This window comes from Callorhinus ursinus, unplaced genomic scaffold, assembly GCF_003265705.2.
Source record: "Callorhinus ursinus isolate GAN/ISIS: 27379988/994484 unplaced genomic scaffold, GSC_fseal_2.0 scaffold2, whole genome shotgun sequence".
NCBI classification, from domain to species: domain Eukaryota; kingdom Metazoa; phylum Chordata; class Mammalia; order Carnivora; family Otariidae; genus Callorhinus; species Callorhinus ursinus.
In genome coordinates, this window is record NW_027397064.1 from 42,735,250 (window position 1) to 42,761,205 (window position 25,956).

The 25,956-nt window shown below is 36.7% G+C and overlaps 2 protein-coding genes across 4 annotated transcripts in view; one reads left to right on the forward strand and one right to left on the reverse strand.

Annotated features, from left to right (window-relative positions):
- Positions 1 to 6,442: 6,442 nt before the first annotated feature.
- OSGEPL1 (O-sialoglycoprotein endopeptidase like 1) lies at positions 6,443 to 22,889 on the forward strand. 3 transcript variants are annotated; one of them, XM_025848717.2, is made up of 9 exons: positions 6,443 to 6,560; positions 7,710 to 7,950; positions 12,005 to 12,392; positions 13,417 to 13,621; positions 13,698 to 13,846; positions 14,870 to 15,000; positions 15,110 to 15,181; positions 15,996 to 16,102; positions 22,812 to 22,889. In XM_025848717.2, exons 1-8 carry the CDS (start codon positions 6,443 to 6,445, stop codon positions 16,072 to 16,074), a joined length of 1,383 nt encoding a protein of 460 aa, XP_025704502.2. In that variant the 3' UTR covers positions 16,075 to 16,102; positions 22,812 to 22,889. The 3 variants fall into 3 exon arrangements, with proteins under 3 accessions (XP_025704502.2, XP_073737409.1, XP_073737410.1); XM_073881308.1 differs by having other exon boundaries at positions 13,579 to 13,621; XM_073881309.1 differs by lacking the exon at positions 6,443 to 6,560 and having other exon boundaries at positions 7,827 to 7,950; positions 12,010 to 12,392.
- The window catches only part of ANKAR (ankyrin and armadillo repeat containing), a 75,828-nt gene continuing 69,409 nt past the window's right edge, over positions 19,538 to 25,956 (reverse strand). Inside the window, exons 21-24 of the mRNA XM_025848728.2 lie at positions 25,258 to 25,367; positions 23,569 to 23,765; positions 21,121 to 21,167; positions 19,538 to 19,785 (exon numbers count right to left, since the gene is read on the reverse strand). Of these exons, the coding sequence (XP_025704513.1) occupies positions 19,538 to 19,785; positions 21,121 to 21,167; positions 23,569 to 23,765; positions 25,258 to 25,367 (602 nt within the window). The remainder of the gene's footprint in view (positions 19,786 to 21,120; positions 21,168 to 23,568; positions 23,766 to 25,257; positions 25,368 to 25,956) is intronic.

The window sequence follows — 25,956 nt, forward strand, 5'->3', positions numbered from 1 at the left end:
TTCATTTTTATGATTACTAATTTGTTCAAATTGTTCTCCAGATTTGGCCAATGGAAGTCAAAGTTCTCAGTGATAATTTCCAAGTTGGCTTCTGTGTCTTTTTGACCTGCCCCCCCCACCACCTTTTTTTTTCCTTAAGCATAGAACTATATATATATTTTTTTTTTTTTTTTAAAGATTTTATTTATTTATTTGACGGAGAGAGAGACAGTGAGAGAAGGAACACAAGCAGGGAGAGTGGCAGAGGAAGAAGCAGGCTTCCCGCCGAGCAAGGAGCCCGATGTGGGGCTCGATCCCAGGACCCTGGGATCATGACCTGAGCTGAAGGCAGACGCTTAACGACTGAGCCACCCAGGCGCCCCAGAACTATATTTTTAGGTTTAATGCACTATGGTCTACTAAACTATAAAGATCGTAAGGGGCATAACAATATCTCCTTAACTAATATCTGTATGAATTAGCCTTATGGAGTTATATGATGCTTAGAGTTAGAAAAGACCTTAAAGACTATATAATTTCAGCTCCTTACCTTACCTTGAATTTTCATTAACCATCATGCCTCCATTCAGTTCTGTGTTAGTGCTAATAAAGGAGGACTTATAAGGCTGCATTTTTGTAATGGAATTTATAACTTATTTTGCATTAAGCCGAAATCTAATCCTTATTCTACATAACTCTTCAACTGTTTAACTTTTTAAACTGTTACCAATAGCACTGAATAAACATTACCAGGGTCTTCACCATTTTCCATAGATACGGTTTCAAATTTCTCCTACTATCCTGGTAATTCTGCTCTGAGTTGCAGTTTATTATTATATAGTATTAGAGCTAACTATAAGAGGTGAAAAAATGTGATGTCATTACAGTGGTACCACTTCTCTTGTTCTGGATCCTTTTTTTTTTTTAATGTAGTCTGATTTTAGCAATTTTAACAGCCACATATCACTGATTCACCTACAGTCACTAAAACCTCAACTCTTCAACATGTAGTGCCTTTAAATAATGGCTTTCCCTTCATATACTTAATGGATTTATTAAACCAAGTCTAAGATTTCTTTTTCCTGTGGAACCCCATCTTGTTAGATTGAAACTTAATTGTCATGCAATTTATTTCTCCTATATTATATCTCCTTTATTAATATGTCATCAGTAAATAAGCCCCAAAATGCTCTCATGCTAATCCTGAAGAAGACCAATGTAGCAATCCAGCGTAGACCAATGCAGTTTTGTAATGCTTCTAACAAGACAGAGTAATTTTCAAAACAATTACATGCATATTACATGTGGCTGTAGGAAATGTAAACAGGTTCAGTACTGGGAAGACAGGTCTAAGTAAAATAATCTAAAAGGAAGTTTGTAGTAGCACTGGGGAGGGAAGGAAGGTAGGTAAGAGAATAGCAAAGATAAACTCTCCCTTATTTTGCCTAATGTCAAAAAGAAGAGTTATGAAATATCTTAGGTTTTTATTTTACTCCCTAATTTCAGTTCCAGTTAAAAATGATTCAGCAGGTAGTTTATTATATGGGGTTTAAAGTTTTTCATTTCACTTTAAATGAACACATGAGAATTATAAACTCAAATTTAGAATACTGAATATCTTAGTTATGTAGTGCACGGCAGGCTTCAACTATATTGGGTAATAATATTACTCTTAAATTAGTGTTGCATTCACAGAAGTTGATTATAGTATTCTTGACACTTTCATAATCTGAAACATTTCATAATTAAAACATAGTTTAGTAGAAACTGAAAAACAAACAGGGTTCTAGAGGGGAGGGAGTGGGGGATGGGTTAGCTTGGTGAATGGGTATTAAAGAGGGCACATTCTGCATGGAGCATTGGGTGTTATGCACAAACAATGAATCATGGAACACTACATCAAAAACTAATGATGTATTATATGGTGATTAACATAACAATAAAAAATTATTTAAAAAAAGAAATATATTTGGAGTCTATATTCAGCATTGTAATTTATTCTATTTCTTGACTCATTCAAGCCTTTGATAATCAACTAATGATTATGGAAGTGACTCAACCTGTAGCACTAAATTTCTATATAATTCTAAGTTTAGCAGATAGGCCAAGTTTATCACTATGACTCTTCACTCTAACTGTATAATTATATTGATAAAAATAAATTCTCAATTATAAGAACTATAGTAAAGAAACTGCATCATTAACACTGTAGAGTGAACTCTAAAAAATATGACAGGAATCTTACAGTATATAAAATTTCTGACTTTCCAATTATGTAGTTATAAATTTCTATTGACAACATTTTTTTTAAATGTCCGGATTTTACAAAAAACTATGTTGAGTGTATTATCAAGAAGATAAGGGGTGCCTGGGTGGCTCAGGCAGTTAAGTGTCTGCCTTTGGCTCGGGTCATGATCCCAGGGTCCTGGAATTGAGTCCCACTGAGCAGGGAGCCTGCTTCTCCTTCTCCTGCTCCCCCTGCTTGTGCTCTCTCTGTCAAAGTCTTTTAAAAAAAAAAAAAAAGTATGCATCATGTTGTAATTTTTTATTTTTTAAAGATTTTATTTATTCATTTGAGAGAGCGAGAAAGAGAGAGCACATGAGAGGGGGGAGGGTCAGAGGGAGAAGCAGACTCCCTGCTGAGCAGGGAGCCCGATGCGGGACTCGATCCTGGGACTCCAGGATCATGACCTGAGCTGAAGGCAGTCGCTTAACCAACTGAGCCACCCAGGCGCCCCCATGTTGTAATTTTTTTTTTTTAAGATTTTATTTATTTGACAGCGAGAGAGGGAACACAAGCAGGGGGAGTGGGAGAGGGAGAAGCAGGCTTCCCCGCGGAGCAGGTAGCCCGATGCGGGGCTCGATCCCAGGACCCTGGGATCATGACCTGAGCCGAAGGCAGACGCTTAACGACTGAGCCACCCAGGCGCCCCATGTAATTTTTAAAATAGGAACAGAGAAGCCAGATGACATAACTGGCATTGCTGAGAAAATACCAGTATGCCACCTACCACAGATACAGATACAGAATCACCTGATACAGTGATTCTTGCTTTGAGAAATTTGTCCCTCCTATGAATTATCAAGTCCTATGTTTCTATTATGGTACTTAACAGTCCTGGGGATTATATGGGAGCAACAAAAAGATTCACCCTCTCCCTCCCCTGCCAATAATACAGACCCCACACACTTGAAAAATAAGATCATCTGGGTATGGCAATTCCTCAAAAATTAAATAATTACCATATGATCCAGCAATTCCAGTTCTGGGTATATACCCAAAAGAAGTGAAAGCAGGGATTTGAAAAGGTATTTGTGCAACCCATGTTTATAGAAGCATTATTCACAATAGTTAGAAGGTGGAAAAAACCCAAGTGTCTATGGATAAACAAAATGTGGTATATACAAACAATAGGATGTTACTCCACTTTAAAAAAAAATTGACATATGCTACCACATTGGATGAACCTTGACATTATTGCTGTGTGAAACAAGCCAGTCACAAAAGGACAAATATCGTATGATCCCACTTATATGAGGTACCTAGAGTAGTAAGAGACATAATGGCAGTTTTCAGGGGCTGGCAGGAAGGGGAAATGAATTAGTGTTTAAATGGGTACAGTTTCAGTGGGGGAAAATGAAAAAGGTTTGTAGATGGGTGGTAAAGATGTTTGCACAACAGTGTGAATAAACTTAATGCCATTAAACTGTACACCTAAAAATGGTTAAAATGATAAATATTGTTGCATATATTTTACCACAGTAAAATCATCTGAAATTTGTAAAATAAGCATAATGGCTCAGCAAATGAAAAAAATATTTTCCAAGGATGAGACTCAATTGACAGTATTACCATTAATGAAGCAATTTCTACATCAAAGAGATATTGTAAGTGTATTTTTAACACAATCCAAACCATGAAGAACGTAAGACAGGTGACTCAGGTGAAAAGAGATGCATCAGGCCTGAAACAGCCATTTAAAGCACCAAACTCATTTCTTTTGCTTCCATTCCATATTTACCAATCTTCTCATTATAATTTGGATCTGGCTTTCACTGTAATTTGCTCAATACAGGGAAAGTGAGGATCAGCAAGCTTAAGTATCCTACCTCCTTCATCATTATATTTTTCATAAATTAACACCTTAGTATATGGTTTTTACAAAGCAGTTTCTTAGCAGATTAAGTGTGTGACTCAGCACCCCAGAGTCCATTCACTTCCAAATCTGATAAACCAATTTCAAGCCTAGAAAATCAGATGTTGAAAGCCAGTAATCACACCAAGGTCCTGCCAAGCTGTGGATACCTCTATGGCAAGCTATACCACCTTCCCCAAGCAACTCCCCACTCTCAATGTACACTTTCAATAATGCTGTATTGTAATTAGACCCCATTCCTTGAAGATAGGGAGTGGATCTTATCTTTTATCCCTAACAACTGATGAAGTTCGTAGCCCAAAGGAAAGAACCCAATAAATATGTAATAAATGAAAATAAAATCCAATTTAGTAAGATGTAATTAGGAAATTATTGTAAAGATTCTTCTATATATTACTTTCCTCTAAAACTTACAAATGGAAAGTTAGGCAGGCAATAGCAAAGACAAAATGAGCATATTTTGATTCTAAATTCAAGTGGAAGTTACAGTAGTTAAGCCATATTTCTTTGAGAATGTCCACCAGTGGCATTCAAATCATATAATGTGATCTGTATGAAAGCCCAGGTAGGCCTCAGCGTTAAGTGCCTTTCCACCAATAATTTCTCCTCTAGTACAATAAAGAACATGGAAAATGTATACACCTTCACTTGCCAAATATGTGGTACTGGTATAAGTGCCTTTTCTTTCTGCTACTAACATGCCATCAATCTATAAAAATTCCTAATGTGTCCTAGAGTTTTGCTGTTTCACATAATGCAGCATTAAGACTCAACACCAGCCAAACGTGCCTGGATGAGGAATCTGCCAATGATACCAGCACATAAAAAAGGGATAATTCTTGACACATTCTTGCACAGAAGGGTATTGAGACACACTTGCTGAACATAATCCAAATTGCAAGAAAATGCCAGGTGTGAAAAATTTTATGGTCAGACTAGATTTCAGCATATAATAGAAAACAATCTCTAACTAATCATACGCAGTTGGACAGGAGAACTATTTTTTAACTTTTTGGTCTTAATTTTTCTCCCCCCCCCTTTTTTTTTTAGCTCAGACACACTTCCTAGGGAAATATGAGTTATTTTATTTTCTAGAAGTTAAGGAAACAGTTTCCAGAACCAGATGGTCTAACTTCTAGCTTTGCGTTTACTAGCTGTGTGACCAGCAAATCATCAAACTCTGTGGTCCGTTTGCCTCATCTGTAAAATGAGGACAGTAACTAATTACCTCACGGGATTATAGTGAGGATTAAATGAATTAATCTGCAACACTACCTGGCACAACGGAAGTGAATTGCTAATTATGGTTGCTATTGTCACACAAATTTTGAAAGCATGTGTCACCTAAAAACTCTCAACATTTTGGTAATTATGAATGTATATATTTCTATCTACCACTAGACTATAACTGTGACTTCCGACCGAGATTTACTTATCTTCTATACCAAGAACTTCATGCCGTTCAAGACACAGATTTATGTGATAGCCTTAACCAATCTTGCATATATTAAGTCCTTGCTTAGTAAGCTTAGTAAAACCTTAAAGTCTAGCACGACTTTAGCAGAAGAAAGACTTGGGATAAATCTATTTATACAAATGACAAGTTCACATACCAATAAAAGAAAGAGGGGGGGGAAAGACTGAAGGAGGTCCAAGAATGAGTACATATTTTCCTGAAGGTTGTGTACATAGCAAGCAGAAACCATGAAATGCATTGCGAAAATAGGATATTATAATTTTTTCATGGTAAATGAATATACCATAGCCCCTTCCCCTTTTTAATCACAAAAACGAGCCAGCCCCACACCTTTACTCCAAAAAGTGGGAGGGACGGTTCAGACAGTCCGATCGGAAGCGCTTCCGTTCCCTCGGAACCCTGTACACTTAGGTCCGTGGCGTCGTCCCTCCTTTCCATTCTGTTTTTGAAACTATTAGCTATTTCGGGTAACAACCTTTAGATTTGGTCATAGGTCCTCTAAAATGGAATGACGAATAATCTGCACCATCTTTTCCTCACAGTGGCGTCCAAATTCCAGCCAAAGGCAAACAAAATTTTCACGTAGCCAAGTGTTTAGAATTTAACGCTGTGTAGTCAGGCAAATCTACGTTCGGCCTCCGCTAGATCGATCATTAGCCGTGTGACCTTGCAAAAGTCTTGCTACCTGTAAGTCTAAGGTAAACGCATGAGTGCACGCACTGCATCTCGGACAAAAACAGCATTTGTGCTTTTTTGGTACTGAGTTAAGAGTGACGCCCTCCAGGGCCATAGGAGCAGGTGCCGGCGACGAGACGCTGGCACCGTGTCGATGACATCACTTCCGGAGCGACAGATTCGGCCTGCCTCTCTTGCTCTTGTAAAAACGCAGTCGACCGTCTTTGCTAGGGGAACGAAACCCGTACTAGCCACTGTCGTTCACGAGGAAGGTGGGTAAAATTGCTCACCCCCTCTCTCACTGGTTCTTTCTCCTGCCTGGAAGGGCGATTCCAGTACAAACCTTTCGCTTCCTAGAACAGACTAGCACTGGCCAAGTACCCTCCCTGGTTCACTTAGGAGCCTTCGTAGCCCTAAAGACAAGTGCTTCGCACAAGCTTCCCTGCCTGGATTTTAGTGACTACAAATCTTATTTCTCCGAGTGTGCGTGTCTGGGCTGCACTCCCCGCAGCTGTCCTCTGCGCAAGTAGGTTGCTTATTATAACTCTAATCCCCGGATGCCCTCTGCCAGAGGGGAACAATAAAAATTCCAGTATTCTCTCATTTTTTTCCATTTTGTCCGTTACTGTGTAGGGGAAGGGTCTACGTAAGCATCCAGAAAGGTCTAGAACAGGTGATTTGGGGGCATGAAATTAGATACTTGGAATTGTGAAGATACCAGGGTGCTTCAGTGATGGACTGCTATTATTTTGAGGAGAAAAAAAGGATTTGGGGAGATCCTTACTACAATAAACCTGTGGTAAAATGGAGATTGAATTAGAAAAATTGTAATTAATGGATAAAATGGGTATTAGGTTGCACTCATTTTAGTCTACATGTGGTTCTTTTAAGATGAGCTTTACAAGAACACTTTTTCCAAAGTAGATGACTAAATTCTGTCTTTTATGTGAATTGTTTTCAAACCAAATTATTAAATTTTATTTTGAAAGGTATTCCAGGAAATGGGATGCATTTATTTTTATCTGTTCTGTTTTGCCTTTATCATTTAATTTTCTTAAACCAATTTTGTTGTAATTTAGCTATCAAAAATAAATAGCACTTTCCAGAAGACTATCCATGCAACTATTAGCTATTTTATAAATAATGAATAGTTTGCTAAGAACAGCATGATAATACTAAAAATTTTATATCTGACTTTCTTGTTTTCCCCCTTGAAGAGCATTATATTCATTCACACTGTTATTTATGTTCACAGGTTGCTATAGCCTTTAAAAATTTTTGCTTTTACCAAACTTTCCTATAATTTTGTAAAACTATTATATTGAAAAATAAATCAAGTTTTTGGAATTTTGTTTATCTGAATGGGTTAGTGGTTAATGTCAGTTCCAAATAATTAGTTTGTTTCTTCATTTCTTTTCTAGGAGTTATCTGTAGAGTAAGTATGCTAATACTGAATAAGACAGCAGGAGTTTTTTCTAAACCATCAAGAAGGAAACCTTATGAATTTTTAAGAAGTTTTAATTTTTATCCTGGAAAACTGTTTCTTCATAAACTAGTATTGGGAATTGAAACCAGTTGTGATGATACAGCAGCTGCCGTGGTGGATGAAACTGGAAATGTTTTGGGAGAAGCAATACACTCCCAAACTGAAGTTCATTTAAAGTAAGTAGACATTATCTTGGTATTTCCCACTTTTGGGAAAAGTAAAATGAAATAATTCTATTTATCATATATAAAAGTTCAATTTTAGGACTTAAGTTCTTCTTTTGTGCAAAAGCTTCTAATAACTGCTATAGAAAACCTTAAACCCTACACCCTGGCCTTTAAGGCTCTCCATAATAAGGTCCCAACTTTAACTGAGCCTCTTGCCAGAAAGAACTAAGCTCATTCCCAACTCTAAGATTTATCCATGATTTCCCCTTAGTAATGCCTTTTCCTCTTTGTACACCTGTATGTTTCATGGTCTCAACTGAAGTCCTAGGAGAGCATGGCCCTATCTCTAGCCTGTGTTAATCACTGGGGAAAAAAAAAATCCTATTCATATTTATAGATATAACTCATGTTGGTACTTAAATAATAATACACTGTTGTATTAAAGCATAAATGGTGCAAAGCTTATAAACTCATCTGTTTGCAGAGGACCACTAGTCAGGCTACATAGATAAGTGGGCTGGATATAAAGTGGAAGATACCTGGAGGAGGTCACTACTCAGCTCCAGCCAATTGTTGCCATGCAGAAATGTAGGCCCTATGTTATTTGATCATCAGAATTTTCAAAAGAAAATGGAAATCCAGAATATAACTGTAATATTTCCAGATTTTAAAATTAGTTGGTAATTCAAAATATATTAAAATGCTATACAGATCAAATACGCCTTCAAGCCATCAATTTATAACACCTGAATAGTGAAAATGGTTGGTATTTTGAGATCACAGATCTGTATTTGAATTATGAATTAGGCAATTGGTGTTGACTGAATTTAGGCAAGTTCCTTATCCTCTCTGTGTTTTCACATCTGTAAAATGGGAAAGATAATACCTGCCTTACAGGATTGTGGCGAGTATAATAGAAATAATATATGTGAAGAGACAGAATAGACCTCTAACAGTTACATACTATATGAAAGGGACTGTGGTAAGTGTTAATAAGGTGTAGTGAAATACCAGTAAGTCCTTGCCTTCAAGGAGCTTAACCCATTCTCTGAGGCATGATATACAGACCTACAAGGAAACATACAGCATACAGTACAAGGCAGCATAAAGTAAGTATCAAACAAGTGGTGCAAACAATAACTGTTACTACCATGCCTCAGTTCCACTCAGTATTTCTGAGTGTCCTGGACATTTGCACATGTAAATGTTGACTGTGTAGAAAGGCCTTCCCTGACCACTTTATCTAAATTCAGTATCCCCACCATGTTTATTCTGTATCACCACACCCTGCTTATTTTCTTCATCATCCTTTTGATAATTTTTACATTTGTTTACTTATATATAGTCTTTCCCTCAATAGACTCTAAACTCCATGGTGATGGGCTCTGTCTTAATTATCAGTATTAATCACTACACTATGCCTGATAGCCAGCATAGCATCTGATACACTGCAGGTGTCAGTGGCCTTGAAAATAGGTAGGCCTTCAATGAATGGAGATGAAAAAAATACTGTAGCATGAGTAAACATTATAGCAAAGGCAAAGAGGTGATAAAATACAGGACAAACGTTCAGTTTAGTTAGTGCATAGGTCACTTGAGAGGAATACACAGGAAGTAAACTGGTACCATCTACACAGCTCATCTCAGCATTTATTGAATTCCTACAGTTCCCAGGCAACATTTGAAGCACCGTGGTACAAATAAGACTAAGATATATAATCCTTGTCTCTGAGCAGCAGGTTTACATTCTGGTTCAACTATGAGACCTTGCACGGTTTTCTGTGCCTCGGTTTCCTTATATGTGAAATAGGGATAGTAATGGTAACTAGCTCCTAATGTTGTGAGGATTACATGCGAATTCTTCCAAGGCGTGTAGTGCAGTTCTTGACAAGTAGCAAGAGCTCAATAAAAGCTACCTATTATTAGTAACAATTGTACTTCTAGTCTGTTATAAACGAGTGAAGAAGACAGGTAAGCAAGTCATTGTAAAACAGCATGGAAAATGCATTAATAGAGGACTGCTTGGGTTGGCGGGGGGGCGGGGGGGTGTCCTATCTTGAGGCCAGATGGTTTCCCTGACTTTTTATTAGCTTTAGCCCCTCAATCACCTACTCTCCATACTGTTTACAAATCAATTCTTTTGAGAATAAAGCCATAGTCTTACTCATCTCTTTTGAGTGCTTAGCTAGCATAATCCTTTTAAGATAAAATACATAAAAGAGGTACAAAAAGAAAGGGAGGTAGACAAGTGGGAGAAGGAAGAAATAATTGGGGGTAGAGGATTTAGACTTAAAGTTACCCAAATTTCAAGAAAGTAAATGCTTTTGAGTAAGAGAGTTATGGGGTCAGCATTTTGCTTTACTTTCTGGCAACACAATGTAGAATGGACTCCAAGGATCAGAAAATCTCTCTAGGAAGTTGTAATTAGAAGGCTTTGAATAGACTGAGATAATGAGAGCTTTTTGAACTTGATGGTGGCAGTTGGAATGGTGATACACTTAGTTGTGGAAAGTGAGATAAAGAAAGGAGATAAAGATGAAGCTGGAAACCCAAGTCATTAGAAGGCTGAAGGCCATTAACAGAGTTGAAGAATGTAAGAGAAAAAGTGGCTTTGAAGAATTAAGGAAAATAGTATTACTATATGAATGTTGAAATAAGGTTCTTTTATTGTTTCCTTCATTGCCTGATACAATACATATTATAACTATTTTTTTAAAGATTTTATTGTTTGAGAGAGAGAGCAGAGAGAGGGACAGAGAGCATGAGCAGGGGGAGGGGCAAAGGGAGAGTAAGAAGGTGACTCCCCCCTGAGCAAGGAGCCTGCCTCGGGGCGCCATCCCAGGACCCTGGGATCAGGGTCTGAGCCAAAGGCAGACACTTAACTGACTGAGCCCCCCAGGTGCCCCTGCATATTATAACTATTAAGTAAATATTAATAGAGTGCACCTATTGAAGGTTTTCATTTCTGTGTATAGAAGTCACAGCATCAAATATTTGAAGATTTTTTTGAGATTAGAGAGGTGTATCTTGCAGACCCTATATTTTATTGCTCTGCTTCTCTGATTGTAAGTCAGTCACATGCTGGCAAATTTTTTGCTAGCAAATTTGCCTCCTACTTCTTTACTCTTGACATTTGGCATGGGTCCTGCATAGACCCAAAATCAAAATTATCAGCTCTAAGCACTAGATTCCCAACTGTATTTCAGGATTGCAAGCTGTCTGCTGTCCTGCCATGACCTCAAGTGCAGTGTGTTTAAAAATAAACTCATCTTCTTCACAAAACTGTCTTCATGTTTCTCTGTTAGTATTGCTTTTCTCCTGGTCATTCCAGCTCAATATATGAATCATCTTGGATGCCTTGGTCCCCCTTCCCCTTACATCCAGTAGTTATAACAGTTTTTCAAGGCTCTCTTGTCCCTTTCTTTCATGATCATGTAGTTTAAGATGTAAACAAATACTTTTACAGTAACCTCTTTGAAAATTCTCCCTGTAGGGGCACGTGGGTGGCTCAATCAGTTAAGCGTCTGCCTTCGGCTCAGGTCATGATCCCAGGGTGCTGGGATGAGTCCCACATCAGGCTCCTTGCTCAGCAGGGAGCCTGCTTCTCCCTCTGCCTGCCACTCCCCCTGCTTGTGCTCTCTCTCTCTCTGTGTCTGACAAATAAAATCTTAAAAAAATTTTTTTAATTGAAAAAATAAATAAATAAAAATAAAAATTCTCTGTCTCCAGAGAGATTAATTTTTCTAAAATCCAGTTTTGTCCTATCCTTTCCTTGTTCAGGACATCTCCCATAGAATGCTTCTTAAGATTATTGTGGTGATTCCATTCATCAACAATCCATAGGATTTTGTTGTGTACAATTTTGAAAAGTCAGACATTACACCCTTAATCACTGCATACTAAGTTCTTATACTGTGCTGCATTATAAGGTACACATATTTGAATATACTTGACTAACATATTTGGCTATAAAATAATTAATTTGAAAACATGCCTTCAGCCCTAATGTAAAACTTTTCTTACTCTGACAGTCTTGAAAAAGCTGTTTTTTTATTTCTTCCAGAACAGGTGGGATTGTTCCTCCAGTAGCTCAGCAACTTCACAGAGAAAATATTCAACGAATAGTGCAAGAAGCTCTCTCTGCCAGTAAAGTCTCTCCAAGTGAACTCTCAGCAATTGCAACTACTGTAAAACCAGGACTTGCTTTAAGCTTGGGAGTAGGCTTATCATTTAGCTTACAACTAGTACACCAGTTAAAAAAACCTTTCATTCCCATTCATCATATGGAGGCTCATGCACTTACTATTAGGTTGTTAAATAAAGTAGAATTTCCTTTTTTAGTTCTTTTGATTTCTGGAGGTCATTGTCTATTGGCATTAGTTAGAGGAGTTTCAGATTTTCTGCTTCTGGGAAAGTCTTTGGACATAGCACCAGGTGACATGCTTGACAAGGTAATTATTTAAGAATTAATTTCTCCATTCTTTTTTATTAAGATGTCTATTTCAGTCAAATAATAGATACCCTACTGCCATTTATCTAAATATTTCTGATTAATAGACTGAAAAAATATATATATACGCAGTAAGAAAAAAAGAAAAGTAGTACATAGTTTTATAAAAGATTTCTTACCCATTTGAGTGAAATGGTAAGAGGTTTAGATCAGTACATAAAGGCTCAAATAGTTTGCAGATGCTGTTATGTTTTTAATCAAAAAATATATCTGAAAGAAATTGCCACGTAAAGTACTATAAAAATGTGAAATAAGAGGGTTTATAAAGATAATAAAGGACATTAAAGATGTATAAAGTTTTATGTGTGTGTGTGTGTTTTTTTTAAGATTTTATTTATTTATGTGAGAGAGAGAGGAAGAGCATGAGAGGGGAGAGGGTCAGAGGGAGAAGCAGAATCCCCGCTGAGCAGGGAGCCCAATGTGGGACTTGATCTCGGGACTCCAAGATCATGACCTGAGCTGAAGTTGGTTAACTAACTGGGCCACCCAGGCGCCCAGAGATGTACAAAGTTTTGTGATTGAACATCACAATTGCTGACACCACCACCAAGCAGGTTTCTTTTTCCTTTGTTTATGAATCCTGAGCCTACTGCTATCTGCAGAAAGCCTACTGCCAACAGCTGTAATGATTAGAAGAAATGGACAAGTTCTAATTTTTGAAGCTAATCATTAAGCAGTCATTGTGAACTTCAAACTTATTTTTCATCTCCAATAGAAGAGCAGAAGTAGATAGGGAAGCAGTGATTGACCCCTATTGATCAGGCTGTGAGAAGGAGCAAGAGTCTGTCCTTACTGACTACTAACTATAGTCCACATATGTAAAAGCACAGCATGTCTTATTCATCCAGGCTTGTTCTATTTTGGTTTTTGGTTGGAATTTTTTTTAGTAAATTTCATTTCCTTTGCAACTTGTTTTCAAAATGTGCTGCTTTATGGCTCATTACAAAAAATTTTGTTTTTGATAGGTAGCAAGAAGACTGTCTTTGATAAAACATCCAGAGTGCTCCACCATGAGTGGTGGGAAGGCTATAGAACATTTGGCCAAACAAGGAAATAAACTGCATTTTGATATCAAACCTCCCATGCAACGAGCTAAAAATTGTGATTTTTCTTTCTCTGGACTTCAGCATGTTATTGATAAGATAATAATGCAAAAGGAAAAAGAGGAAGGTATATTTCTAATTGGGGGAGTTGGAAAAATAAGTAATCCTGGATTGTGCCTAAAAATACCTGCTTATTTCTGCAGGGATCCAGAAGGGGCAAATCCTGTCTTCAGCTGCACACATTGCTGCTGCGGTACAGCACACCATAGCATGCCACATTGCAAAAAGAACTCACCGTGCCATTCTGTTTTGCAAGCAGAGACACTTGTTATCTCAAAGTAATGCAGTACTGGTAAGTTCTGTCATCTCCTCTAACAATAGTATTCACACTTTACAGTATGTTACTTTTCTTCTAGGAGCTTAATTGATCCTGTGCATAGGATCGAAAGGTCTTTATGTCATTTGCTAGCCTGGAAGTATGAAATTTTGCAGAATAAAGACTAACAGCCATTTCTTATACAGGTATGGCAGCTTTATGGGATATCTGCACAGCCTGTGTGGCAAAAAACTCCAAGACTGCATCTTTTCATTGAATTTAAAAGTGGATTTACAATAAGAAATGAGATGCAGTAACTGCTATCATTATTTTTAGAAAAATAAGCTAATTTCCTTCAAATTTATGTTCCTTTGATGAAATTCCTTTAAATCTGCATAAAAGCCTTGATAAACTTCCTGTTTAACTATATCTTAAACTTCATCCTTTTGAAAATTATAAAATGAGAAAATATTTAAATGATGGTAGAGTCACAAAATAGAATATTATGTGACTATCAAAGGTAATAGCTTTTTAAGAATAATGTAAAATGAGAAAAATGCTTATAATAAAAATGGCAGGGTCTAAAATATTGGTGTACTTTGATTATAATTAGAAAAAAGTTAGAAGAAAATGTATAAAAATGATAGTGGTCCGGGGCTCCTCGTGGTGGTGCAGTGGGTTAAGTGTCTGACTCTTGGTTTCAGCTCAGGTCGTGAACTCAGGATTCTGAGATCCAGCTCTCGGTCAGGCTCCATGCTCAGCGTGGAGTCCGCTTAGGTTTCTCTCTCCCTCTCTTTCTGTTCCCCCCCAACCCCCCGCCAAAATAAATAAATAAATCTAAAAAAAAATTATAGTGGTCATTGTATATTGATATTGAAATTGTTGATTTTCTTTTCCTCCAAATTTTTATTATACAGATTGATCATTTGCCCATCTCCACTTGTTAAAATGTGATATTTTCTTATTGTATAATGCTGTTATCTTCCCCAGGTCTAGCTAACAGTTTGGCTCATAGCCATATGTAATATTTGTTAATTTTGGTCTTTTCAATTCCTTCAGGTTGTATCTGGAGGCGTTGCAAGTAACTTATACATCCGAAAAGCTCTGGAAATTGTAACAAATGCAACACAGTGCACTTTGCTGTGCCCTCCTCCCAGACTGTGCACTGACAATGGCATTATGATTGCATGGTAAGGCACAGGACGTATGTGCTTCACTCATAATTTGCCATTTCATCATGCTATATCTTCTTCCTTTAAATCTTGGTCTGTTTATTTTATTTAAATGATTCTCATTTAGGAATGGTATTGAAAGATTGCGTGCTGGCGTGGGCGTTTTACACAACACAGAAGGCATCCGCTATGAACCCAAGTACGTGGTACCTTTTATAGTCTCTATGCCAGTTGCAGTATAAAATTCAAAGCCTAAAACAGAGTTTAGTTAGTAGTGGGAGAAGGAATCTCCTATATTGATGGCCTAGCCTCAGGTAGAATATACTGTCTGATCCAGTGTTGCCTTCTTGTGACAGTGTTGAGGCTGAAGTTGATGGCTTTTTCCAGATTAGGGTCCAGTTGAAGCTATATATTGGGCAACATTGTAAAAAAGCAGAAATCTGAGGCCAAAATTATTTACGGAGGAAGAACAGAGAAAGAGAGTAGGATCTCAGATGTCTCCTGCCAGTAGTGACAGAGGAAGGTAGAAAAGGAGCAAGCCAGCTTTTGAAATCTCAGAGAAGAATCAATAAAAACCTGGGGAATTTCTAAAGTAGAAGTGGATGAAGATTTGACTTCAGCTGTATGGTAAACTGTTTGTACGCTTTCGGCTTTGTAGAGAATTATAAGGCATTTTTATCATTTTTCTATTTCCTTTTAAGTTTTTATTTATAGTATGAGCAGAACTATTTCTTTCAAAAACTTCTCAATCCTCAAATTCATTGAGTTGTATACATTAAAGATGTCAATTATACCTCAAAGTAGTTAAAACAAATACCAAAATTTAGATTTATTAATGAGACTGGCCTTCTCTTCACCCATTATCCCTGCTGTGTTTGTATTTGAGAACCATCATCACAGATGATTGTACACAAGATAGGAACCGTTGTCAGAATTTAAGCAAACAAGTCTGCCTAGCGACAGATCAGGAAGCAAGTATTTGAGATAATGTGATTTATCTGATTGTGATGCAGATGTCCTCTTGGAGTAGATATATCAGAAGAAGTTGGAGAAGCTGCCATAAAAGTACCACGGTTAAAGATGGAGATTTGATTTTTGCTTTTGAAAAAAATCCCTAAAGGTAGTATTTCAATATTAAGTTGTGATTTTTTTTATATTTCAAATTGTGGAAGAAACATAGTATTAATTGTTCATCAAGACTTTCTTTTGTTTTTATGTTTGATGTTTCCCCTGCTCTTCTGAGAGACTATAATAATATGTTATAGTTTTATAAGGAAGTGTAGATTTATTATCAAAATTAAAGTAAAACATCTTGTGGGGGAAAAGAAAGTACTGATATTGGCAGGTAGAAAGAAAACCTTGGAAGATATACAGTGAATCTGCTAAATCCTGGCTCCATTTTAAAAAGGCCTAGACCTTTTTCTCTTTTTCTCATATCAGGATTGTAAGAGCTGTTTTTTTAGATTATATTCTATATATTTTATTAAATTTATTTATTTTTAATTGAATTATAGTTGACATACAATATTATATTAATTTGAGGTGTACAACATAGTGATCCAACATTTATATGTATTACGACACCACGATAAGTAAAGTTATTAGAGTGTTATTGACTATATTCCTTCTGCTATAGTTTTCATCCCCTGACTTATTTTATAACTGGAAGTTTGTACTTCTTAATCCCCTTCACTTATTTCTCTTATACCCCTCCACCTACCTCCCCCTGGGAAACTGGTGGTTATCAGCAGAAGCTATTTTTTTTAGCTCCTTTTGAAACATTAGCCTAACTTTTATAATGAGAGAGCAAGTTTAGAAAGGTAGCCAGGTCAAAGTCATGTCAAATCAGAGAACTCTAAATGAAGACAAAGAGTGACTGTCTCTAACAGAATGCATGTTATTAATTATAAAAATATATGTTACTAGGTGTCATCTTCCCTGGAGCAATTGGGATGTCTATACATTTCTTAAAATCCATCTGAGATTTTAAGAAATAGGACAGGCAAGTAATCCTTCAAGTGTGTATTGTACTTTTTAGTTGACCACGTATGTTTACATCCATTATTTTAGAAATTGTATTTAATCAATGAAAATATATGAGATGTGAAGGTTTTTGGTTTTGTGTTTGGATAATTTCCTTTGAATCGGAAGCTTTATACCCATTTATCACTTTTTTTTCTGCCTAAAGTAACTGAATGTATTGTCCTTTGAATATAAAAACAATGCTACTGACTTTAATGTCCTTTGAGAGATTTTACCAGTAAAGAGTAATATTACATCATCCATACTGGACCAAGTTGTTAATTTTCTAGTCAATAACTTGCTTTATTGAGAAAATAGAGGGTAAGGATAAAAATCTAGACTGAAAAGATTTCTTATTTTAATACTGCCTTAAGGTGACCTCCTTTTGGGGTGAATTCCATAAGTAATTTTTTTTTTTTTAAGAATTGTGATCATAGAGTATTGCTTTATGATCATCCATTTGGAAATAGAAAATATAATTTATGAGGGAACATATAGAAACAGCCAATATTTATTAAAAAAACAAACTTTATATTCTTTGCTGTTGAGTATAGCTATGATAGAATTGGTTGTAAATATTTAGAAGAAACTTAGTTTGTGAATTCACACTTTTCATTTAAATTTGTGTTCTGTATCATGTGAACTTGAATTCACAGAGAAGTAATATAAGTATTTCCTGTGGCTCTCACAATCAGAGTGCATACAAACTATGGAAGGAAATGGACCAAAATTTCTTCCCCCTATCGCAGTATTACAAAATGGGGATATCTACAATCTATGTTCTTAAAATTTTTAAGTGTCAAAATTGCTACAGGTGTTACAAGCACACATGTCAAAATTGAGTTCATGATATAAATAAGAGAAACTACAGATAAAGAAAATGAGCATTTTGGGGAGGCATTCCATATCTGTAGGCCTTTAGCGCTTGGCCATAAGGAAGGAGGGAAGGGAAGGAAGAGAGAGGGAGGGAAAGACAAGGGAGGGAGGAAACTGAATGCTGTATGGGCAAGCATATGTACCCGAGTTAGCTAATTGTGCAGGTAAAAGGCAGGCAATTTGCTGAAATCCCCTCTATCTTGAGGCCTTTCTCATATATAATTTTAAAAAAGAAAAAAATGCAGGATGATAAAAATAATCTTTACTGGAGGAGCTGTACTTCAGGAAAAATACTGTAAGTTTTAGGACTAGTAGGATGGCCTTGGTAGGCCAAGAAGCGCAGGAAGTGTCTTATATTATTGAATACAAAGAATCCCCTGAACGTCACCAGAGGCCAGTTCCAAAGCTCAAAGTTCGTCGTCTAGAGGGTTTTGTTTTGTTTTGTTTTACATCTGCAGAGGCTTAATACTTCCATCAATATGAATTCTGATCCTTAACGGTGCTGAATAAATGACTCAGTTTCTTATCATTTGAATTATTTTTCCCTTTGTAGTATAGAATAAGCCATTTCCCCCCATAGTTCCTATATTAGGGCATCCACCAGAATTAGAATTAAATTTGAAGATTGGAGAGGTCGCTTATTGTCCAATGGCAAAAATCCTAGGCTCTAGCCTCTGGTGCATGGAAAGCCCTAAGTACCTGTACCTGCCATCACCACCATCATTATTGTTTCTGTTAAAGCATGTTGGAGAAAATAACTGCTAGTTAATATATATGTTCAGTGTAGCCCAGAGCAAAGTGGTCAGAGAAAAATGAGGGCTTTAAAGGATACAGTGAAGCCCAGCTTGACTTTGTATCAAATTTACCTGCTGCTGTAAAATAGAGGCCGACCTACATCAAAACTTGTACCTACTGGAAACAGTACTCCTTGGGCAAAGACATCATGTGATTCTAAGCCACGGAGTGTCACACTTTCCAGCTGTAAACCAAAAATACTTGTAAGTATGGAAAATGGTCAACACTGGTAGCCACAGTTTTTAGCCATACTTTTGTACTTGGTGGGCAGTGATTTCAGATTTTTTTTTTTAAGTCTTTTAAAAGTATACATTTCTACATTTTGGGTTTTAAAAGCCTCGTGCATTTGTAGTATTTATCATTAAATATCTAAAGATACTACAGTGAGTGTTAACACGTGGGCTATTTTGAATCAGGCCTCTTTAGCCCAGCATACCAATTTAAAAATGTTTCTAACACTTGATATAGATATACTAATTATGCCACTTTTTTCAGTTGCTATATTTTAATAGTGTTAAATGCAAGAAAATTCTATTTACTTTTTGAAACTATGACTCTGACCTGATGTTAAACTTCAGTAGACAGGCTAGAGAAAATCTGTTAAGTATCAATATCAAGAACTTCCATTCAAATGTTTATAGTCAGTTATATGTATTTTACTAGAATTAGATTAAAATTAAAAGTAAAAAATTGGGGGGTGCCTGGCTGGCTCAGTCTGTAGAGCATGTGACTCTTGATCTTAGGGTTGTGAGTTGGAGGCCCACATTGAATATAGAGATTACTTAAGAATTCTTTTAAAAAAAGTAAAGAATTTAAAAAGGGTGCTCAGGAATTCTTTTATAATTTCATATTAATGCTTTTATTAGCCTTCTGCAGGCTCTGGGTTAGCTTTCTGTACATGTTTCCCAAGTTGGCTCAAAAACACTATTCTTGGTCTTGATACTTCTATGATATCTGATGAAATTGCAGATGAAAAGGAAAAAATATTGTGAGAAACAGGGGTTTGTTTTGTTGTTTTGAAGAGTCCCATGAAGTTAGTTGCAGGAGGTATTAAAGTCAAAGAATCTCTTGGTTGAATTTTAGGTTTTAATTTTCTTCGGTGCTCTTTTCCTGAAAATTAGAGAGCCACAATTAAATGTCTCTTTCGTAAGCCCAAGAGCCCTAGATATAGTCTCATTGCTTTTGGTTCTGTATAGTGCTATTTTCTTCAAATCACTAAAACATACTAAGAGAATGGATCCATACCTTCCAGACTTTTAGATGTCAAGGGCAAACATTTGTGGGGCCAGTATATGGTTGCCAACTTTTTATTATGCCAAGTTGAGACTAATAAAAGAATAAATGCCAATGTCATTTTGTAAAAGTAGGGATATCCTAACACCCAAGAGAAAGTATAAAAGGTACTATCTCAAAATGACACATTTTATATATTGAATGAAAAACTAACTTTATCAGAAACTTACTATAGTGTCCTTATTTTTTCTTATGTTACCATAAACCTGTGAAAACATTATCAGACCGTTAGTGGTGCAGAGATTGCTATTTAGAAACCATTGGTACACAGATTGCTATTTAGAAACCAATATTGAAAAACAAAACAAGAAAACAATATTAAAGTGAAGAAAAAAATGGGACTGACTTTATTCCTTTGTGTAAATTAACTTACACTAAAGAAGCTATACAAAAAATATTCTTCTACTCATAATATTCATATATACAGCCTCCCACACAAACCTAGCTTTTCTCAGAGACTCCCTGAATAAGTGAAGTTCTCTCTTCTTTTATTCTCTCCCTTTCCATTTGTGACTCTTACAAACGGACTTGGCTTTTGAATGGTTCTATCCTTGCTTTTGACTATAGGATAATACACCAAGTAAGACTCATATTGGTCCTACACTAAGCACACGGGAATAAGCAATAAGCATATAAATTAAGTCAAAAAATCTTTTATTTTCCCTATTACATGTCTAATAGGAACTAATGAGTAACTTTATAAGTTCTGGACTCTGACCTTGCAGACCTAAAATCACTCAGCCAACATCTACCAAATATATATAAAACTGTAGTGTATCAGTGGAGAAAATGTGGTCTCTACCCTAAGAACTTACAGACAAGTTGTACACGAAACAAAATAATAGCAAGATCGTAATTTAGGCCATACCTATATGTTGTTTCAATAATGACCTATTTCTCTGTATAGCTTATAAGAAAAAACAAAGTAAGAGAGGAATTTCTGTTAAGTGATATGGTAGGGAAGGTCTTAAAAGAAATGATTAACGTAGTCTTGTAAATAGGAAGATATTTTAAGTATACAGAATGACAAAAGCAGAGTTTACAGGTACATTTTTTGGGGGGTAACCTCTACATTTTGAATTTTTAGAAATTGAACCCAGAATTGTAAGGTGTCAGGGCTAGAAGTTACCTTAGAGGCCAAAGAAAAATTACCTTTTTTAAAGACAGGAATTACGGATGGTCCTCCATTTTTCTCTAGACTAAAAGGAAAACATATTGATCACAAAACTTTATTTTCAAAGCAGTGGTTTACCAATGAAGTGTTTAAAGGCAAAGAATAACAAGTGTACCTAGTTAATGTGGTGTGTGTGTTGTTACCCCAACACACACACCATATGGGTGGGTGGGTGGGTGGCTTTATAAAAGCACTATTATTTTAAATCATCATCCGGTACATGTAACATAATATAGTTACAAAATTACAAAATTTCCCTGGTAATAAAATTTAAGTCTCACTTAAAGTTAATATATTAAAGGTGGTTATCACAAATGTATAGCTGGTTAATTTGATGAGGAACATTTGCTGTTGTCCACTTTAATGAGGCATAGACTTCAGTCTCTCCATATACCAACTTCATGGCCAAAGGGTAACATGAAACTAGCTAGCATTTAGGCTGAGTGCTTTCATACAGGGTCAGTTAACACCAGTAAAATTATGTCTTTCTCCATACTTCAAAATTTGCATATCCAAGGACTCTTCTACTCTGCTATTCTTGGAGCTGGATGGGGGAATGGGAATAGAGGAGTGGTATATGCACCAAGAAAATGCTATCATGATCCCAACCACAATCCAGTGTACTTGCAAGTAGTGGTATCAAGGAACATTTCGTGGAAGGGTATTGTTATCCATGCCACAGTTTCCAAACAGGTCTTAATAATCTTTTAGCACATTTCCCATAGTTTCATTTAATCAAACTCCTTCACTGAATGGTTATGAAAATTAAAGGGAATGGTCCGTGTAAAAACTCTAAGAAGAGTTCATAACACTATTAGTTATGGGAGTAATTATTATTTGCTTACCAGTTCCACCTCACCTGGTAACCATTCTTACAAGTTTACTGAGCACTGGTCACTGCTTACAGTCCTAAAAGTTGAGTGTTCACAATTCCAGGGGGTGCCATTCACCCTCAGTCATTGTAGATTTGTATAGTTATTACACCTATTTTTCAGCAGTTGACAGTGAAGTGTCTTGAGGAAAGGGCATCTTTCTCTAATTCCCGAAAAGTTGCCATATGGGCTGGTTGTCGGAGTAATTGTGTAAAATAATACTTTTCATTATTTATCCTAAATTAATTTTTTAACCAGTAAATATTATTTAACACTGTCAATTACAGGAACTTAATTTAGAGTTCCCTGTTTTATTACATAAAATGAGGTAATCAGTTTTGCGTTTTTGGTTTTTCCAAGAATTAAAATGAAGATTTACTCATTTTTCTCTATACTGAAATTGATTTACAGAACCATGATACAGTATTGGATCCTAGTGTCTTCTATTATCATAGAGTTAATATTGTATCCTTTTTTTTTAAGATTTTATTTATTTGACAGAGAGACACAGCGAGAGAGGGAACAGAAGCAGGGGAAGTGGGAGAGGGAGAAGCAGGCTTCCTGCTTAGCAGGGAGTCCAATGTGGGGCTCGATCTCAGGACCCTGGGACCATGACCTGAGCCAAAGGCAGACAGAGGCTTAACGACTGAGCCACCCAGGCGCCCCGAGTTAATATTGTATCTTGAGTAGTTCTGTTTCCTACACAAATAGTGCTAGTTGCAGAGAAGACTTAAATTCAGCTACATTGACTAAAGAAAATATGCCCATTCTAAAGAGATTCTCCTCTCCGTTTGCAGAAACTTAAGCTCTGATGAAACCCCAGCACTGAAACAAAATCCTCTGGATAAATAAATGCCTGTCATACTTTGCCATAACTGAAGCCACTGGGTCTAATTTAGCCCTATTTCTACCCTGGGAGTCTGGCCTAGCTTTGAATGAAGTTCAAAGGTCTTTTGAACATTTTTTGATGATGCCAAGGTCATGGTGGTATTCCTGGTTGGCTCGGGACTCTCAAGTATATCCCAAAAATGGTTTCCCGGATCAGACTTGGAAGCAACCAAAATCCCAAAAAGCTTTTCTGAAACGTGAATAATCTTGGCCAAACGGGATCCCCAAGATCTGGTTGTATTCTTGCCTCCACAAGCAGTTTTGTTGCTAAATCAGAATTAAAACAGGCTTTGGCAGTGGACATTTAGGAGGAATTTTCTCTCTTCAAATCCGAGGCATATATTCATTCATTATCAGGAATAGCTCCCCTTGTTTGGTCTTCCTTAAACTTTTTTATTTTTTAAAGATTTTATTTTATTTTGACAGAGAGAGACACAGCAAGAGAGGGAACACAAGCAGGGGGAGTGGGAGAGGGAGAAGCAGGCTCGCCACTGAGCAAGGAGCCTGATGTGGGGCTTGATCCTAGGACCCCGGGATCATGACCTGAGCCGAAGGCAGACGCTTAACGACTGAGCCACCCACGCACCCCAGTCTTCGGTAAACTTTCTTACAAGTTCCTCTATTGATAATTTCACTACTGCAACTTCACAAATATAGGCACAATACCTTAAGGAAGGAAGTCCCACTCGTTGCTGCATTTGAAATTCCTTTAAAAATGCTGGGTTAATACTTGCATCTCTGTTGATATTATTTGTTATACGAAGGAACTGGTTAGGCTTATTTCTGCATTCCTTTAATAGAATGCGGAAAGCATTTGCATTGTAAGTTAAGTAGCCAAGAGCACAGGAGCAAGCTGTGCGAACCTAAATGAAGAAACAATTCCTCCGTCGAGCTTTAGTCTTAAAATATCTTAACAAAGTGTTCTCACTAAACATTTCATAAGACAGTCTCTGTAGCTCTGCAGAGCAAACATTTAGGTCAACCAGTGGCAATCTGTAGATGGAAGCAGAACTGCCATAGTTTTAGAGAAAGCTGTCAACTGCCATTGGTTTCTAGTAGTTGTTCTCAGTCCTGACTGCGTTTTAGAGTCACCAGCAGTTAAAAAAAAAAAAAAAAAAAAGCCCATCAACTTTCTTGGGGGTAGAATCTGGGCATTCATATTGTTTTTAAAAGTGCCACAGGTGACTCTAATCTGCAGCTAGAGTAAGAACCATCGAGTTTGAGCTAGGACAGTGGGTCTCAGTCTTGATTGTGCATTGGAATCCCCTTGATAGTTACGAAAATTACTGAGTGCCAGGGTTCCACCCCTAGAAACTCTAAGTCTTTTGGGGTGCAGCCTGGACACTGGCATTTTTCAAAACTGCTCAGTTGATTGTAATAGGAAAACAGGTAAGAGGCTACAGGATAAAAGTAAGTTAAAAAGACACTCAGGAAAGCAATTCAGTTTTCCACTGGCAAAAACAAAGTATCAGCCACAGGACTCCAGAAAAAATACCCTCTGCCTGTGACCCTGAAGTAATTAGGTTGTTCATATGATTAAAGCATATTCCTGGGCAGTTCTTAGAAAATCTGTTAGTGGTGGCCTAAGAAATGTCATAGAATGAATATAAGCCAGGCCCATGCAGGGTACTAGAGGGCTGATATGCTAGTCTCACCACTGGCATCTGACTGCTGCATATGCCCATATATCTACCATACCTTGAACACTGGCTCTCAGTGTATAGTCCCGATACCAGCAGCTTCAGCTTCTAGGAACTGGCTAGAAACACCCATTTTAGGGCCTAAACCAAATGTATTCAATAAGAAATGCTGAGAATGGAGCCCAGCAATCTATGGCGGAACAAGCCCTCCAGGTGATTCCTGCGTCCCCTGCAGTTGGAGAAACACTGCCTTACACCTGGGGGAGGGGGAGGGGAAAACTCAGAGGCAAACCACTACCCTGGCCTTCTTCATACTGTCACCCCTGATCCTGCTTGGCAGATAAAACTGTCCAATGGATTCCACTTTCATGCATTCCAAATAATCCTAGAAATGACTTCGATCACAAAAACTGGTTAGTTACTAAGTTAGTAACCAGTTTTTGTGAGACATTTTATAAATTAATTATAAATTTCTATATCATCAATGTACTGATTTGTATATTGAATCTTAAGTACTGAAGTTAAAACAAATGTGCACATTTTGTGGGAACCAAAATTATGGATGGCAGATGTAATACTAGAAAAATCATCTAATTTTGAGTCAGTAACATGAACTATTATATAACATAGTTAACCTGTAGAGAAAGTAGCCCACAAAAGTGAGAGGCAATTACATTTTTAGAATATTCAATTATAGAATTACTTTTGGTTTTACCTCTTCGTTTCCAGAATACAAATGATAGCAGAGCCGTTGGATTGTCCCTAACGTGGTAAATGCTTCCGGGATACCAGCTCTAGAATGAGCCAGGCTAGCTATTAAATTCCCTGTAAATTAAACAAGAAAAAAGTTTGTGTTACTTAATTGATGTAACTTATATACTGTACTTTTGTTCATTTGCACATATTATTAAAAAGGGTTGAGTCACAAGACATCTCTGTTAATGAAGAAGAGCTGAGAAAAAGCATGTATATATTAATTGTAGAATTCTTTCCCCAAAATTGTGATTTGGTTTTCTGTCACAAACAGTAAAAGTTATTTAAGGGTAGGGAATTTTGGAAATCAGAATTTTTCTTCCCTGTGGCTTCAGAATATATTTTGTTTTGAGCTTTAGTGTTTTTTTAATGACTGTGAACATAATGATTGAACTACCATAAAAGAAATTTAGTATGTCCTTTTTGCAGTTCAGATTGCTTTGAGTTAAGAGCTTAATGGTATTTTAAACCCAAACAATGTATTACTTAAAGTTTTTGACGTTTGTGCCATAAAAAGAAATGTTTGGAGATGGAAAATAATAAAGTAATTCAGTAATTAAATATATATGCAATTATCAGTTTAAAACAATTTCATTCGAATATGTGTTTTATTTTTAGAGCTTTCATATGATATTCTTTCACAATATTGTTGTTGGTTGGA

What these genes read in the sequence shown, in the direction of transcription:
- OSGEPL1 (XM_025848717.2), top strand. Translation starts at nt 6,443, where the DNA reads ATGACATCACTTCCGGAGCGACAGATTCGGCCTGCCTCTCTTGCTCTT. An exon ending in CACTGTCGTTCACGAGGAAG is followed by an intron (nt 6,561 to 7,709) that starts GTGGGTAAAATT and finishes TTTCTTTTCTAG; the next exon opens with GAGTTATCTGTAGAGTAAGT. An exon ending in CTCAAAGTAATGCAGTACTG is followed by an intron (nt 13,847 to 14,869) that starts GTAAGTTCTGTC and finishes CAATTCCTTCAG; the next exon opens with GTTGTATCTGGAGGCGTTGC.